The sequence below is a fragment of the Capsaspora owczarzaki genome (genome assembly GCF_000151315.2).
Source record: "Capsaspora owczarzaki ATCC 30864 unplaced genomic scaffold supercont2.16, whole genome shotgun sequence".
Classification (NCBI taxonomy): domain Eukaryota; class Filasterea; order Ministeriida; family Capsasporidae; genus Capsaspora; species Capsaspora owczarzaki.
The window spans coordinates 547,198-561,829 of record NW_011887307.1 but is presented as its reverse complement, the minus strand read 5'-3'; the positions used below and the strand labels follow the sequence as shown (position 1 = coordinate 561,829).

Below are 14,632 nucleotides of genomic sequence, written 5' to 3'. Positions count from 1 at the left end.
ACCAACCCTTTCAAACAAACAAGGCCGACATTTACCTCTGCATCTGCATCTCGCTAAGACCGCCCTTTCCGCAGCCATCGAGGAACTTTTTGAAGTCGTGGTTGAGGTACTCAAAAACGAGGTAGAGGTTGTTGTTCTGGTGGATGACCTCCTTGAGCCTGCAGACAGCAGTATATGACAAATGAGTGAATGGAATAGCAACTTTGAGGCGGTTTGATTTGATTGTGTCTTTGCTTGGGTTGATGGTGTGGCTGCGTGATGATGCGTGGATTTTTTTTTTTTTTTTTTTTTTTTTACTCGTCCTCAGCTTGCGGCTGCAACAGCAGATACAAGCGACGCAGTCCGTCACCGGATCCACGAGCCCTCTGTTTGAGATTGCACAAGTGTTGGAACTGCGATCGCCACAGCCCAGCAGCCAGCGGGACAAGCGGAGTGGCGCTCACAAGCAGGTGGGGCAAAAAACAAAAAAAAAAAAACTGTTTCGTTTGTCAATCCATCCCATTCTTCTCTTTGTCGGGTCGCCAGCAGCCCGTCGAGCTCCATCGGCGCCACAAACCGGCGTGCATTCGAATTCACTGCTCTGTGTGCTTGCGCTTTGGCACTAGACTCAGACGGCCAGGACAAAGGAAGCGCGCAGTTGAACGAGAAACAAAAAACACCCCTCAACATGTTTCGCTTTGCATTTCAATCTCTCAATATCGTCGCAATAGAGATCTTGCAGGAAAATGAGACGAACAACAACAGACCATTGAAACAACAAACCACTTACGGGACGACGTTCATGTGTGTGAGCTCCTTGAGCAGGGAGATTTCGCGGATGGCGGTGGACGGGACGCCCTCGTCCTGCGACTCGAGGCGGATCTTCTTCATGGCGACATACTCGCCCGTGCGCTTGTCCGTTGCCTTGTAGACGATGCCGTAGGTGCCTTCGCCAATCTTCTCTTCCTTTGTGTAGTTGTCCATCTCTTTGCTTTTAGTTCTTTGTGATGAGATGAATCAGACGTTTGAAAGCACGATAAAAATAAGAATGGATTCATCTCAAACAAGCAAGCATGCAAGCAAGCGGATTGCGAGCGCTGGATGTTGCAAATGCAGGCAAATCTCGCACTAGCACACAAGATCAAGCCGTGTCGAAGAAAAGAAAAAAAAAACACACCGGGATGGCACGCAGCATCGAGAAACTAGCCGGGTGCGAATCAAAAACTGTTTGAAAGCTGAAACAAGCTCGAGAAGAAAAAAAAAAGGGGGGGGGCCGTCGCTTTCTTCCTTGTCGCTTGCCTCCCGTCCATCAACAGATGTGTGTACAATGAAGCAACTCTCATTTAAACGAGTTCGCCGCACTGAACGTGCAAAGACGAGGGCCGAAGAAGAAGAAGAAGAAAAAAGAAGCGAGAAACAAAAAAAAAAAAAAACACAAAACGTAAAAGCCGGTTCTGTTCGCTTCAATCATTCGCAACGTCGGCGCCAGACGCATCAAAGTAGCAGAATGCGCACTCGCTGTTGTTGACGCCTATCACCCCATCGCCGCAACGCTGTGCGCCCTCTCGGCTGAAAGGGACAAGCCAAAAGGAGAATATGGAGAAAAACAAATCGATTCGGAAACAGTTTGAAACAGCAACTGCTCCGCCCTTCCAGACCATTCCTTCCAGGCACCGCGGCCACCCAGCATGCAGGCAACTACACACGCCATAGACGTGCGTTCAACCTGCGCGCAGGCGAGACCGCACCACTGCCAACCGCCGACGTCCAACAAGACCGAGAGCAAAGATGCTGTTTGACGCGGCTCGTTTCCCGCCATTTTGGTTTTTTCGGCTTTTTCCCCCTCTCTCTCCCTCTCCCTCTCTGTCGGTCGAGTAATTCGGTTCACTTCCCCCTTCGGCTCTTTTTGGATTCCACTCTCTCAAGCACAGCAGTCATTGTTGCAAGACTTTTTCTTACCTCTGCTTTTGTTGTTTGATTTCTGAATTTCAAGAGACTGGCAAAAACACAAATTCGGAAAGAGCTCACTTTTCGCTTTTCGTTTTTTGGAGTTTGCTTGTCTTCGAATCAATCGGTTAGTTAACAATTCGTATCGTTGTTGGATTTTGCTTCTTTCAATCATACTGTTTTGTTTTTTTTTTCCTTTTTTTTTTTTTTTTTTTTTTTTTTTTTTTTTGGCGATCGCACCGCTCTCCAGCGCTTCTCCTCCTCCTTCTGCGCTCTTCCTCTGCGCTTCTGCATGCTTGTAGGGTCAGTGCCTCGCTTCCCTTCCCACCTCAAGCTGTCCTTTGCTTCTTTGGCAGGCGCTCATCCGACCGCGTGCTCTCGAAAAGCACATGGCGATCTCCATTTTTTTCTTCTCTCCCCCCCCCCAACTCTCCCTCTCTCTCAACACTCGAGCTGATGATCAACCAAAGTAAATGCGCAAATTCATACTGAAAAACTGAGGGGAGCACTCGTGCTCTTCGCTGCTGCATCAACATTGGGTAATTCTGATCTCCATCCTTTCTCCTCTTTCCCGCGCTTCTCCTTTCTTCACTTCTGTCTTGCACGTGTGCCGTTCATCCAGTTTGCTGACATTCCTGTTTTTGGTCTCTTTGCTTGTTTCATCTCGAATAGGCTGCTGCCATCCATCTTTGGCTCTTGGCTCATCCTCCCGCCGTCTTGCTGTTTTTACCGTCCTTGTCCCGCATCTCTGCAAAAAGGTAAACAAACTAGCCCATCTTCATCAGCGTTTCCTTTGGACCCATGGTGTTATCATGCCGACGAGTTAATCTCCGTCGTGGATGGCAGTTTCAGTCTGCTTCGTTCACGCCCGTCGTTGGCAAAGAATATCGGTCGGCGTCTCGCGACAACGAGCGTCGATACTTTAAACGCGGCGCATGTATCTTCTGACACAAATCATCCTCGGGTGAAATGTAGTGTCGGATCGAAGTGCGTTCGACAATCCCCCAATCCTCTTCAATCTCTTGATCTTTTTTTGTTTCTTGTTTTTGTTTTTTGTTTGCTCACTTTCGATTTTCCCCCTCCCTATTCTGCTCTTTAGATCTCCAAGCTCATTTTTAGTGCTCTGCCATATGTACCGTTAGCTCGTTTGTGTATTTTTGTCACGGTAAGTTTGATAGCCATGCACAAAACAAAAAAATGTCAGCATAAAATACACGTTTACGATTTGCTCGCAAGGCGCAACAGTTTCATCCACAAACCAAACAAAAAAAACCGCTATTCGCTCCACACTCAAGACACCACCTTCATGATGTAGTGCATTGCGCGGTACTGGAGAGGACAAATCCAGTCGGCAGTCCATCCAGCAGCATGAATCGAGTACGTGGAGGACAGAGAGTTGCCAATGACCTTGCCGCCGCGAGCCACCATGATGCGATCGTACTGCTGAAGTGCCTTGGGTACGGCTTCCGCGGAAGTCTCGCCGCTCGCCTTGAGAATCGCGGCGGCCAGATCGGCCGCATCTGCAATGGCGGAATTGGCTCCGAGCCCGCGATGGGTTGTCGTGGCATGCGCAGCATCGCCCAACAGCACAACACGATGCGAAGGTGGGTCGAGGATGCTGGGCAGTTGCGCCGCGCTGGTCGAATAAACTTGCCGAGGACCAAACAGCCAGCCGTCCGGTTTGGTGGCGCGAATCGCCCCAGCAATGTCCGGGGTAATGTGCGTCGCCACGCGTGCGATGCAATCGTCGAGCAATGCCTGTCTCGCATGGTTGGATTCCGAGTACTCGTTGGTCACATCCTCCTCGGCGTGCGCAAATTTCGTCTCCCACTCTGCCCGCTGTCCAGGATACGACATGATCCACACAAGAAGTGGCTGCTCGTGCTCCTTGACGGCAAAAATGGGAAACATCATTGCGGTGTGTCCTTGACGACCAAGCCAGCGCACGAGACCCTTGTCAAGCCTGCCGCGCACTGCAGGCGGAGCCGCATCCAGCGTGCTCAAGCCGGCAACGGTAGTAAACCCAAGGTCCTCGTAGCGAATACCAGGCGCACGCTGCTCTCGAACACGCGAGTTGGCTCCGTCCGCACCGACCAGAATATCGGCGGTGACGACGGAACCATCGCGGAAGCGAACTTGGGTGGTACTCTTGTCGTCGGCCGACTCCTCGTACGACTCGAAGCGCTTATTCCAGTGGATGGTGAGGCCATCCAGGAGACACTTGCGCAGCTCGATTCGGTTGACAAAGCAGCATCCAGGAGGCACAGGGAGGCTGAGGAGCTCCTTCGAGTCCGTATCCAGCACCTGCTTGCATTGCACCTGGGATCGCGGGTCTGTCACCAGCCTTGCCAGCTCGGGCAGGTTGCCAAAAGTCGGCTTGAGCAAATCCACTGCCTGAGAGATCAAATTGATGTAATATCCTTGATCGCGACCATCTGCGGACGAGTCGCGCTCGAAAATGTCAACTTGAACGGGCGCCTCTTGAGCACGCAGCAGCTGAGCGAGCACCAGCCCGCCAATCCCGCCTCCGACAATGACAACACGCAACGGCATGGTTGAAGAAGCAGCTGTTTCCGCTTGATTTCTAGCGTTGGGTGATTCTTGTATGAGACTGAACAGACCTCCAAACTTGGACGCCAGCGTTAAAAGGGCCAAGTTGGAAAATGCGGCGCATTCTGTGCGTTTCGGATTTTGGCGTTCATCCTTTTAGTTTGAGCATTGCCAAGTGGTCCAGAATGGACAGTCGCACACTCTTCATTCGTTCGGTTTTCCCCAATGTCTGAATGCCAGTAATGAGGTGGCCTTTGGAGCGACGGGCGGCGAATTGGATGCGAGACCGGTCGGTCAAAGAAAAAAAAACTAAGGCTTCGTTGGTAAAATGATCGTTGTGCACGAGACAGTGCTGTACTGTACTGCCGAGGCTCTGAGTGTAGATTTGATGAATCATTTTATAAGCCAAGATCTGAGTTGTCGCTGATCTTGGTAAGCGCGAAACCTCGCGTAGCTCTGAGGATTTGTGCATTTTGGATTCGATTCAGTCAAACAGTGCATTGCAGAAAATCACCACCCAAACCACAACATTCTGCACTTGCTTGCAGTAAATCATTGGAGCTCCCTCTCTTGCTTCGAGGTGACAAAGCAGAAGACATACGGGTTGAAGGGGAAGTGATTGCAGTCCTTGTTTTCCCACTGATGGCGACTCGACGATCGGCGCGACTGCTGCCTGGCCCGCCGCCGCAGACGCCCGCATTGAGCGCAACAGCCTTGTCGCCGTCATCCCAAGGCGAAGTGGCGCCGACACGGCTGGACGACCGCGCCGGACCATCCTCGCGTCGCTCAGCCAACTCCATCTCAATCTCAAAGCCAGCAACGCTGGTGGTCAAGGATCCCAACGCACCGAGTCGCGAAATTTATGGATTTGTGTTTTATCTCGCCGCATGGGCAGCCTGGGGTAAGTCGCGCGCACCTCTCCCGGGCCCAATTCTCGCCAGTGGTCGTCAAAGCCAATCGCGGCTCAGTAGCTCGGAAATTCTCGCTCTTGGTTGCACTTTGGACTGCTGACTATGGTTATACTGACATTGTGACACAGTGGCCTATATTCTCTGGGCGGTTGTTCCGGACGAGTACCTGCGCATGGTCGGCATCACGTATTTTCCTCAAAAGTGAGTTACACGATTTGGAGTCGCAGGACGACCATTTCCCGCTGGGGCATGGGTACGACTGTTTGCTGACTTGTGACTAAACTCGTTGTATGAGCAGATACTGGGCTGTGGCTGTCCCAGCTTATGCATGCATGATTTGGGTCTTTATCTACTGGTTTTACCTTGCTTCCAATCTGCTGAGAGTGCCAGCGTTGGACTCGACTGCAACCATCCTTGGTGAGTGCAAAGTATATCAGGCAAATGATTCAACGTCTTTCGTAAAGAGCCCGAGGACTCACGTTGGGTTGCTGGACAACAGATTCGCACACTGTGACGAGACCTGCCGCTGCAATTCTGGCCGAGATTGAACATCCTCAGGCCATCCCGGCGCTTGCAGACATTCCAGTGTCAACGGTGCACCGCGTCATGTTTCCAGATGAAGATGACGACAATAAGGACGACGACTGAATGGACCTGATTTTCAAGGGCAATTCGACGAAATGTTCCATCGGAGCGAGTGGTCACCAGACTGGTTCGAGCACTGCAAGAAGCACCTAGAGAGTATTTTCATCAGTTTTGCAGGTCGCAACCTGACATGGCTCGCAGCAGATGCAAAAGGCAGCGATGTTGGATTTTATTGCGACGTCTCGGCCATCCTTTCCTCGTGGTGACTTGAGTCATTCGCCAGTGATCCTGCGTTGATGACTTGAGCTGCTTGCCAAGTGATCCAGCTCAATTTCTTTGACGCACCCACCTGGTCAAGACAACCAAATTTCATTTCGCGCTGGCCATTTTTTCGAATTTAGTCGAATGATCCCTGTATTTAACTCCCACTGAGCCGCCACTCTACCATTACATTTCTACATTCGCATCATTTTAATTCGCAGTCCATATTTTTTTCTTCCCCTCATTCATGCATCAGGATGCGTGAGCTCAACTTTGTTGACGTTGTTCGTCGCCGCGAGATTGGCTCGCTTCGCCCACTCGCGTCGCGTAAGTTTGCCCTCCGACCGACTTCTTGTTTTTCAATTCCCTATTGTCAGCAACCCCTCTCGACTCCTTCCAATCGCTCGACGCGAGAACTGGCCAAATTGTTGAACAAATCTGTGAATGACGCGAAATTGGAAAACGCCGTGCAGCTTTCTTGTTGCTTTTCTCAACGACTAACTGAATGAGAGCTGTCCTCCGAAACTGAAGGACGCTCGACGTCACAGTGTGGTTGCTCGTGCATGCGACAGGACTGGTCGGTTTTTTTGTGGTTGGTGGCTGGGGCAATGGAAAGTGACTGGGCACTCAAATTGGTCGCTGTGTTGAACTCACTACAGAACACGCGTTTGCGCGGTCGAGCGGCCTTGCCTCGCGCCTCGGACTGACGCACACGCTGGAAGAGCACGATGGCTGTGTCAACACGATCAACTGGAGCTGCAACGGCGAGTTTCTGCTGAGTGGCTCGGACGACACGCGAGTACGTTCCGTAACAAGTGGAAACAAAGTGTCTCAGAAAATTTGTGGAAAACGCATTCGGTTGTCCACAAACCCCAGAGTTTAAACAATAGCGCGCAATCATGGTGTTGATGAGAAGTGTGTCGGGGAACTGGACTAACTCTGCTCTTGTGCCCGTTTGCTCTCCAGCTCTGTTTGTGGGATTACCAACGCAAACAACTCCGACTGGCTTGGCATGCCGGCCACACGGCCAACATTTTCTGCGCCAAGTTCATGCCAAACACGGATAATAGCGTGATTGTCTCGTGCGCAGGCGATGGCCAAATTCGAGTGCACAGCGTCAGTCAGACCGTGTACGCTCCGGACGTGGACGCGCCAGTGCGCCACCCACCTCCCGAGCAAGCCATCCCAGGGCGTCGCGCACGGCTGAGAACCCCGATAGAGGCCCGGCATTCTGAAACAGCGCCAAGAATGCTGCAAACCTACCGCTGCCACGACGATCGTGTCAAGAAATTGGTCATGGAGCCGGGCAACGCGCATTTCTTCCTGTCGTGCGGGGAGGATGCTACGGTGCGCCAATTCGACCTGCGCGAGCCGCACGAATGCGATCGTACATGCTCCAATGCGATTGTGCGCGTGGTCGGCTCCCATTCCCAAAGTATCGAGATCAACAGCATCTCGCTGAGCGCGACGCGACCGTCGTACTTTATCATTGGTGGTGCCGACAAGTATGTCCGGCTGTACGATCGGCGCATGCTTCGCCGCCAGTCTGACTCTGTGGCGGCCGTGCAACGGTTTTCTCCTCATGGCATCGACTCGAATCACTTGACTGCTGTATCGTTTGCACGGAATGGTCGCGAGGTAAAGGGGGGGGGTTAATCGTTGGGGATGGGGGTGCTGCTTCTCAATTCTTGTGGTTTTGGGTTGCTTATGATTCTGAATCTCCTTGACCTGATTTTATTGCGTTTTTGTTTTGATGGTGGCTTGGTTTTTGGTTTTTGTTTTTGTTTCTGTTTTTTTCGTTGACAGTTTGTCGCAAGTTACTCGCGAAATCACGTCTACCTGTTTGACATGTTTGATACACCGCCAGCTCTTGCGCCGGAACCAAGACCGTGTCGGCGCGCCAACCGTGCCACGCATTCTCTGCGTGAAGCGGCTGATCGGAGCAGATCAGCTCCTCGGCAAACAACTTCCAGGACCAGGCGCGCGGCTGCGGCTGCGGCAACAACAACCACACACGCGCCAGCTACATCCTCGAGTGCAGCAGCCCATGCCGACCTTGCGGTTCTGCATGGCTCTGATCTGGCCTCGCTGGACGAATTTCGCTCGCGTGCCCACGATGCGCTCGACCACGGACGCTTTGACGATGCGCTCTCGTGGTGCAGCTGCATTCTCACCCGCCTCAACAGTGCAGCCGTTGCATCAAACAATGCGCTTGACGAGACCAGTGCTGGCAACGACAATGAAGCGGAGGACGACGACCAGAGTCCAGATGCGGAGGCGATCGATCAGACGATTGTTTGGAACGCGCTGAGCAGCAGTCGCGGCTCTGCGAGCACTTCGAGAGCGTCGGCTGATGCAGCACAATCTACCCGCTCCACAGAAACTCTCGACGCACCCTCTTCCTGGACTGCCAGCGCGGCCTATTCACCAACTCCCCCTTCAACAGTCACACGTCGATGTGCAGTGTACATACTACGCGCACGAACACTTCTCCAGAGGAGAGACAGAGGAGATGAGGACCAGGCACTGCGGGAGTGTGATCGTGCGCTCGGTCTGGTCCAGACGCTCGGGGAGCCCCGAGCTTCCCACAACCCCAGCGCGCCGAGTGACGAATTGCATCCCGCCAATCTGTTGGGGCGGGCATGTGCTCTGAAGAGCATTGTGCTGAGTCGCAAGGGCCTGCGAGCGAACGCATCCACTTGTCTTCATCGAGCGCGCCGCTTGCTGGCTCCGTCCGACCCCGACATTGTCGAAGCATTGAGACTCATGGCATCACAGGGTGACGCTGATGGCGAAGAGAACGATGAAACTGCGAGCGAACCGTCTCGGATGATGACGCGAGCTCGCGCAGCGCGTGAACGAGAAGCGCTTTCGAATCGCGACACTCTGGCAGAATACAATCCGCTCCCAAACGTCGCATCTCCCTCGGCACAGTCCGACACGACCAGCATGGAAACCGACTCGTTGATTTCGGTCGAGGTGGACGCTATGATGTCGTTCGACGAAGGCTACAGCTCGAGCTCGATCACTGACGAAGATGCTGGCAATGAGCACATTGAGGATGGGTCTGATGCCGATGGGTTTGTTGCCGAAGACGGTGGTGGCGACGACAACGACGACGACGACGAGGATGAGCAACAAGAGGATGAAGAAGAAGAAGAAGACCCCGAGGACGACACCGACTCCGAGGATGACCAGCCCCTTGACGGATTGCCCCCGATTCGCCCTGCAGCGATTACGAGCGCGATGCCCACAGGCGGGTACATTCAAGCCTATGTTGGTCACTTGAATGTGCAAACTGTCAAAGACGTGGCGTTCTTTGGTCCTGAAAGCGAATTTGTCGTTTCCGGAAGCGACGACGGGCGAATTTTCATTTGGCGCAAAGACAATGCCAAGTTGGTTCAACTCCTGGATGGAGATCGTGATGTGGTCAATTGCATGACGGTGAGAGGGTTTTTTCTTCGGGATGGTGCTTTGCTATGAACCCGCCGTGATGGTTTGAGTTTGCAACTCATTTTGGATGTTTGTTTTTTTGGGGGGGGGGGATTTCGACACCATTGTCGACAGGGTCACCCGTTCGATCCCGTGATGGCAACAAGTGGTATCGAATCGTCCGTCAAGATTTGGCAACCTATCAAGTCCAAAGTTGCTGCTGATTTCGAAGAAGTGGCCAACAGCGCAATCCAGCGCAATGAACGCGAACGTGTGAACGAGCGTCGCCATGTCATTCCGCGTCGATACCTGGTCCAATACTTGCGCCAACTCCAAGGTGGAGACGTGGAAGGCGCCAATATCGCTGAAAACTGCACAATCATGTAAACTTTGAGGGACGAGTGTTGATACGCGAAAATTCAATGGATAACACAAGCGAAAAAGTAAAAAACAAAAAAACAATGAAAAAACAATGAACAAAATATTATACACCAAATCAACAACGCGAAAACAGGCAAATGCGACAAAATAAACAGCGGCTCAAAAAAATCAAAGTCACACCATCGTGGCGTTAGACGTGTGATTGCCAGTGATGCACAACGAGGTCGACGGCGCCGAGTCCTCCGGAATCAAGGTGACGACAGTGCTCACCACGCAAAAGATCGTGCCCAGCGTCAGAAGCGCCATCGCGGGAATGTGCTCCAGTGTGAAAACTCCGCTGATGCCACCATTGATGGGAGCTTTGGTGCGCGAGTCAAGCCGCAAAAAGATGAGAGCCGGCAAAATGAAGCTGATGACTGTCGAGCCAAGTGCGCCAGAAATGCCAAGAACGACGCTCACATCCTCGACCAGCATGGCGACGGCGTATGCAACGCCGATCAGAAGGAAAACCTCAATGAAGTGGCGAACGGGAGCGGGTCGAGATCGGGGGAAGAGCAGCGCGTCCAGGTTGGCAACGCATGGCTGTGCCATTAGCGGGAAGCTGAATGTAATCACAAGTGCCAGCGCTGAACAATGCAGAATGTCGTTTGAGTGAGGATGCACAGAAACACAAAGAGTTGCACAAACGCAGAGTCAGAAAAGAAACGTGAAACGGGCAATGCAGAGAAAGTAGCAAAGGATTCAGCTTACCAAGTCGACCAACCATGACAAAATCGTCATTGACATCGTAGTTGAGGAGAATGTTGCCACGAACTTGATCGTAAAACGTCAAGTAACCGAATGTCGCCACAAGCAGATACAACGTCAGGCAAATCGACATGGCAGTGCCGATAACGAGGTTGATGCGCTTGCGAGTTGGTTGCTTGAGCTCGGAAACAATGGGGAAAATGTTCCTGCCAACAACCAGAGCAAGTGAGCTTGAGCAGCAACGCGATCAAACACACACGTCGCCTCCGCACCCCCGCCCAACTCCAAAGGACAAAAAACAAGCGACGTACATCTGACATGTAAAGGCAAACGTAATGATTGGAATCGCCCGGAAGAGAGACTCGGATAGCTGCGCGAGCACCACACAGCTGCCGCCGTCGCAAACAAACAAGTCCGTTTTGCTGATACTCTCGCCGCTGCGGAGAATGACGACAAACAAGAGATACGAAATGGCGCCCACGGCAAAAACAGAAGTAAACCGAAGAGAGTGGATACTGCGAGGCAAACTGAGCGGCAACAGAACGAGCAGCGCAATGCTAATGGAAAATCGGCGATCGGCGACCAGGCTGCAGTAGTCGGCGTTCGTGCCACCCGACCAACGTCCGATGAGCGGGGACTGTAGGGAGTTTGGAGGGATTCATTCTTGTCAGTATGCACCAAAACACCAACCGAAAAAAACAAAACACAAAAGGCCGTCCACTCCTCCCGCTCCTCCCGCTCCTCCCGCTCCTCCCTCGCCTCGATCTGCTTTTTGTTTGCTTGTTAGTTTGTTTGTGGCTTACCATCATGTCGCCAATTATAATCAAGTACGAAATCATCGTGCCGAACGTAGCAACCACCACGCTGATTTGGGTCACAATGACGCCAGGTCGACCAAAGGCCTCGCGAGCAACGCCCATGTAAGTCTTGCTGACGGCCAGCTCGGAGCAACGGACCAGTAGGTAGAGCGAGTACACGCCCAGAATGTACGTGAGCACGAGCAGAATGCCTCCGACAACAATGCCCGAGCTGTGGTACGAGTAGGGCAAGGCGACTAGGCCGCCGCCCACAACCGTGTTGACGAGATTAAAGATGCTGCCGGACAGGGTGCCCGCGCGTGATTCAGACGATTGGAGCGAAACGGTCTGTGCTCGCTTGCCACCAGTTGAGAACGCATTGCTTCCTTTTCCGTTCGACGCAGAGTATCCCAGCGTGCCATAGCTGCCCAGCGTGTCTGCGGACATGGCAGAACTATGTCCAGCGCCAGCGCCGCCAGCAGCAGACGAGTACGTGCCATTGTGCACGATCGGACCACGGATTGAGTCGCGATGCGGATGCTGGTACGCCGCCTGAGCTTGCTTGCCAGATATGAGCGCCATCCGCTCATTGGAGCTGTTGAATGCAGCGTCCTCGTCGTCAGACGAGTCGCCGCTCGTGGTACTTCCGCCATGGGCACTTGACGATCCGTTGCGGCGATGATGATGACCGCTGCCTCCTGCTCCTGCTAACTGGCTCGTGTAGCTGCTTCCAAGGTAGCTCCCACTGGCTGACACTTGCCCTCCAGTAGCTGTCCTGTGGTTGTGAATGTGGTCGTCGTCGTCGTCGTCCGCGCCGTCCGTTCCCATGAGCAGCGCGGCATTGGCTGCTGCGGCGTAGGCTGCTGCGGCTCTGTTGGCGGTCGCCGGGCTCGCTGCAGCGACGGCACTCGCATACGCCGCCTGCTGTTGCAGCATCTGTCGATGGAGGTTGTTTGGTGTTGCGATTGGCACCGACGCAGTTGGAGCTGGAGCTGGAGACGAAGCAAAGCGGCGCTCCTCGTCCTCGAGACCAAACTCGGTGACTGCCGCGCTGCGCTCTGCCGCGACCGCCTGTGCCGCCGCGGCCTCGTCGCCTGCCACCTGCCACGCATTCGGGACGCTCTTGTTCATCACCATGGTTTATGCGATGGCAAGGCGGCAAAGTGATGGGAAAAAATGTGCAACAACACAAGGCGAGCGGAGATTCAGTCACGCGGGGTGCAACGCAGAGCGGAGATTGGACCAAAATGACAGCAGGCCCCAATCCAATTGAATTGGAAAACGGAATGGAGGAGACACAGAGGGGTGACACGAAACGAAACGGAAGACAAAGAGGAGGGAACGAAGGAAGAGAAGGGAGAATGGAGAGTGAGGCAACACAATGAAAGAAAAAAACAAATGGAGGATGGAATTGGAATTGGCCGCTTCATGGTAAAATGCGCAAAAGGGGGGGTTTCGCAAAGCGGTTGTGTATTCATTATTGTTTTGCTTTTCGCGTGTTAAGAACATAACATCAGTACGTGATCACTTGGAGCAAAGGGGAGGGACGAGAGGAGGCCCGGTCTAGGGCTTTTTGGTTCGGGAACGAAATTTGCGCTCTTTCAAGTGGACAGGAGCTGGTGAGCTCAAGCTCACGCTGCACCCTGCATGCGGAGTCTTCAATTCGCTGATCAAAAGCTGCGCGTCAACTTTCTTGGATTTCCGGTCATTGGTGATTTCACCAAACATGGCTTCGCACACCTTCCGAAGCTCACACTGGCTGCCGACACCAAAGCCATTGCACGACCGAAAGCATTCGGCGCCATAGTATGCGCGAACGATCGTAAAGTGGATCGCCTTGTGTCGATAATACGGAGTGTTGTTGGTGTCGAGCCACAGGCGCAGGCGATCGTTGTCGTTCTCCACAGCGCATTCGATTTCGCGCGGAGGCAGCTGGAAAAATACGTCCGAGTATTTGCGAGGAACAAGCGCAAACTGGTTGCTCAGTTGGTACTCTGAGTTGCCGGGTACAAAGACCGACTCATTGAGTGATGCGAGCGACGGCAGAGGTTCCGGAAAGCCGACATCGGGGCGTGCTCGTACAATCCAGTCAAACTTGACACCAACTTGGTTCTAAGAAGTCGCAACCATCGACAAAGGACGTGAGATCAACCAAGATGAAATCGCCCTTGCATTTGCGCGATCGCGGTGGTTTGCAACAAATTCGGAGTACAGTCGTTACCTCGTAGTCCAAGACAAGCGAGTAACTGTCGAGAACTGAAAGCGATTGAATCAAGGAAGGGCGGCTTGCACAATTGTGCGTCCACATGGGATCGGGAACTTGAAACGACCGCCAGACAACGAAATGCTCGGCTTTGCCTGGCAACAAATCGCGCAACGCGTCGAAAAGATCTTCCTGACTGTTTGCACAGCCAAGACCCGACCGAGGCCAGTCTTCCAGACGGCTGTTAGAAAAAATCAAGATGGTACCACCGAGAGCAGCCAGCAGGTTGTTGCGAAGGGAATCGAGTAGGGCGGGATACTTGAACGACCGCATTGTCCCGGAAAACGCAACGGCGGTCCATGGACGGGGCCAACCGTCAGGTCCGTCTTGCAAGCGGACAACCGATGGCGACACCCACGCATTATCTTCCATGAGCTTGTGAGCATTCACTTGGCTGAACGTAAGATCTGGCCGCGCAATGAACCTGGACGGCAGAGGCTCAGTTTGCTCTGTTCGAGCCATGCGCTGTGGGTCTGCTGTTTCCAAGGGCGCCTGCTGTCGTGCGTCAGATTCAGTGTTGGTAGAGTACAACGTGAACGAGCCGATCACTGCAAACACAAGCAAGCAGCCAAACACACGCTTGGCGTTGCTCATCTGGGAGGAAGCAAACAACGAAAGAAAAAGAACAAAAAAAAAAAAGAAAAAAAAAAAAAAAGAGAGAAGTGTCCGCTTTCAGTGCAAAATCAGTGGGAAGATGATCCGGACACACACAATCTGCCGGGACCCTCGAACGAGGGGACGGCTGTTGTGTGTGCAGTCTAAGTCGGGCTAGAAAGGTC

At 53.0% G+C, this 14,632-nt stretch overlaps 6 protein-coding genes across 6 annotated transcripts; 2 read left to right on the top strand and 4 right to left on the bottom strand.

Annotated features, from left to right (window-relative positions):
- Nucleotides 1–31: 31 nt before the first annotated feature.
- On the bottom strand, nt 32–1,965 carry CAOG_07905 (cell division cycle 2; the record flags this gene model as incomplete). Its single annotated transcript, XM_004342940.2, has 3 exons — nt 1,939–1,965; nt 770–979; nt 32–158 (listed from the first exon to the last, which is right to left on the bottom strand). Exons 2-3 carry the CDS (start codon nt 961–963, stop codon nt 32–34), a joined length of 321 nt encoding a protein of 106 aa, XP_004342990.1. The 5' UTR covers nt 964–979; nt 1,939–1,965.
- Nucleotides 1,966–3,216: 1,251 nt separating this feature from the next.
- On the bottom strand, nt 3,217–4,517 carry CAOG_07904 (hypothetical protein; the record flags this gene model as incomplete). The annotated part of the gene is made up of 1 exon (XM_004342939.2): nt 3,217–4,517. Exon 1 carries the CDS (start codon nt 4,477–4,479, stop codon nt 3,217–3,219), a length of 1,263 nt encoding a protein of 420 aa, XP_004342989.1. The 5' UTR covers nt 4,480–4,517.
- Nucleotides 4,518–5,097: 580 nt separating this feature from the next.
- On the top strand, nt 5,098–6,441 carry CAOG_07903 (hypothetical protein). The gene is made up of 4 exons (XM_004342938.2): nt 5,098–5,377; nt 5,516–5,588; nt 5,686–5,804; nt 5,887–6,441. Exons 1-4 carry the CDS (start codon nt 5,119–5,121, stop codon nt 6,033–6,035), a joined length of 600 nt encoding a protein of 199 aa, XP_004342988.1. The 5' UTR covers nt 5,098–5,118; the 3' UTR covers nt 6,036–6,441.
- Nucleotides 6,442–6,458: 17 nt separating this feature from the next.
- Nucleotides 6,459–10,201, top strand: CAOG_07902 (hypothetical protein). The gene is made up of 5 exons (XM_004342937.2): nt 6,459–6,560; nt 6,893–7,032; nt 7,200–7,871; nt 8,040–9,677; nt 9,801–10,201. The coding sequence occupies exons 1-5, from the start codon at nt 6,491–6,493 to the stop codon at nt 10,050–10,052; spliced, it is 2,772 nt and encodes a 923-aa protein (XP_004342987.1). The 5' UTR covers nt 6,459–6,490; the 3' UTR covers nt 10,053–10,201.
- On the bottom strand, nt 10,060–12,965 carry CAOG_07901 (hypothetical protein). The gene is made up of 4 exons (XM_004342936.2): nt 11,597–12,965; nt 11,105–11,430; nt 10,797–10,999; nt 10,060–10,672 (listed from the first exon to the last, which is right to left on the bottom strand). Exons 1-4 carry the CDS (start codon nt 12,725–12,727, stop codon nt 10,221–10,223), a joined length of 2,112 nt encoding a protein of 703 aa, XP_004342986.1. The 5' UTR covers nt 12,728–12,965; the 3' UTR covers nt 10,060–10,220.
- Nucleotides 12,966–13,153: 188 nt separating this feature from the next.
- On the bottom strand, nt 13,154–14,447 carry CAOG_07900 (hypothetical protein; the record flags this gene model as incomplete). Its single annotated transcript, XM_004342935.1, has 2 exons — nt 13,154–13,702; nt 13,812–14,447. 2 exons carry the CDS (start codon nt 14,445–14,447, stop codon nt 13,154–13,156), a joined length of 1,185 nt encoding a protein of 394 aa, XP_004342985.1.
- Between the last annotated feature and the right edge of the window lie 185 nt (nt 14,448–14,632).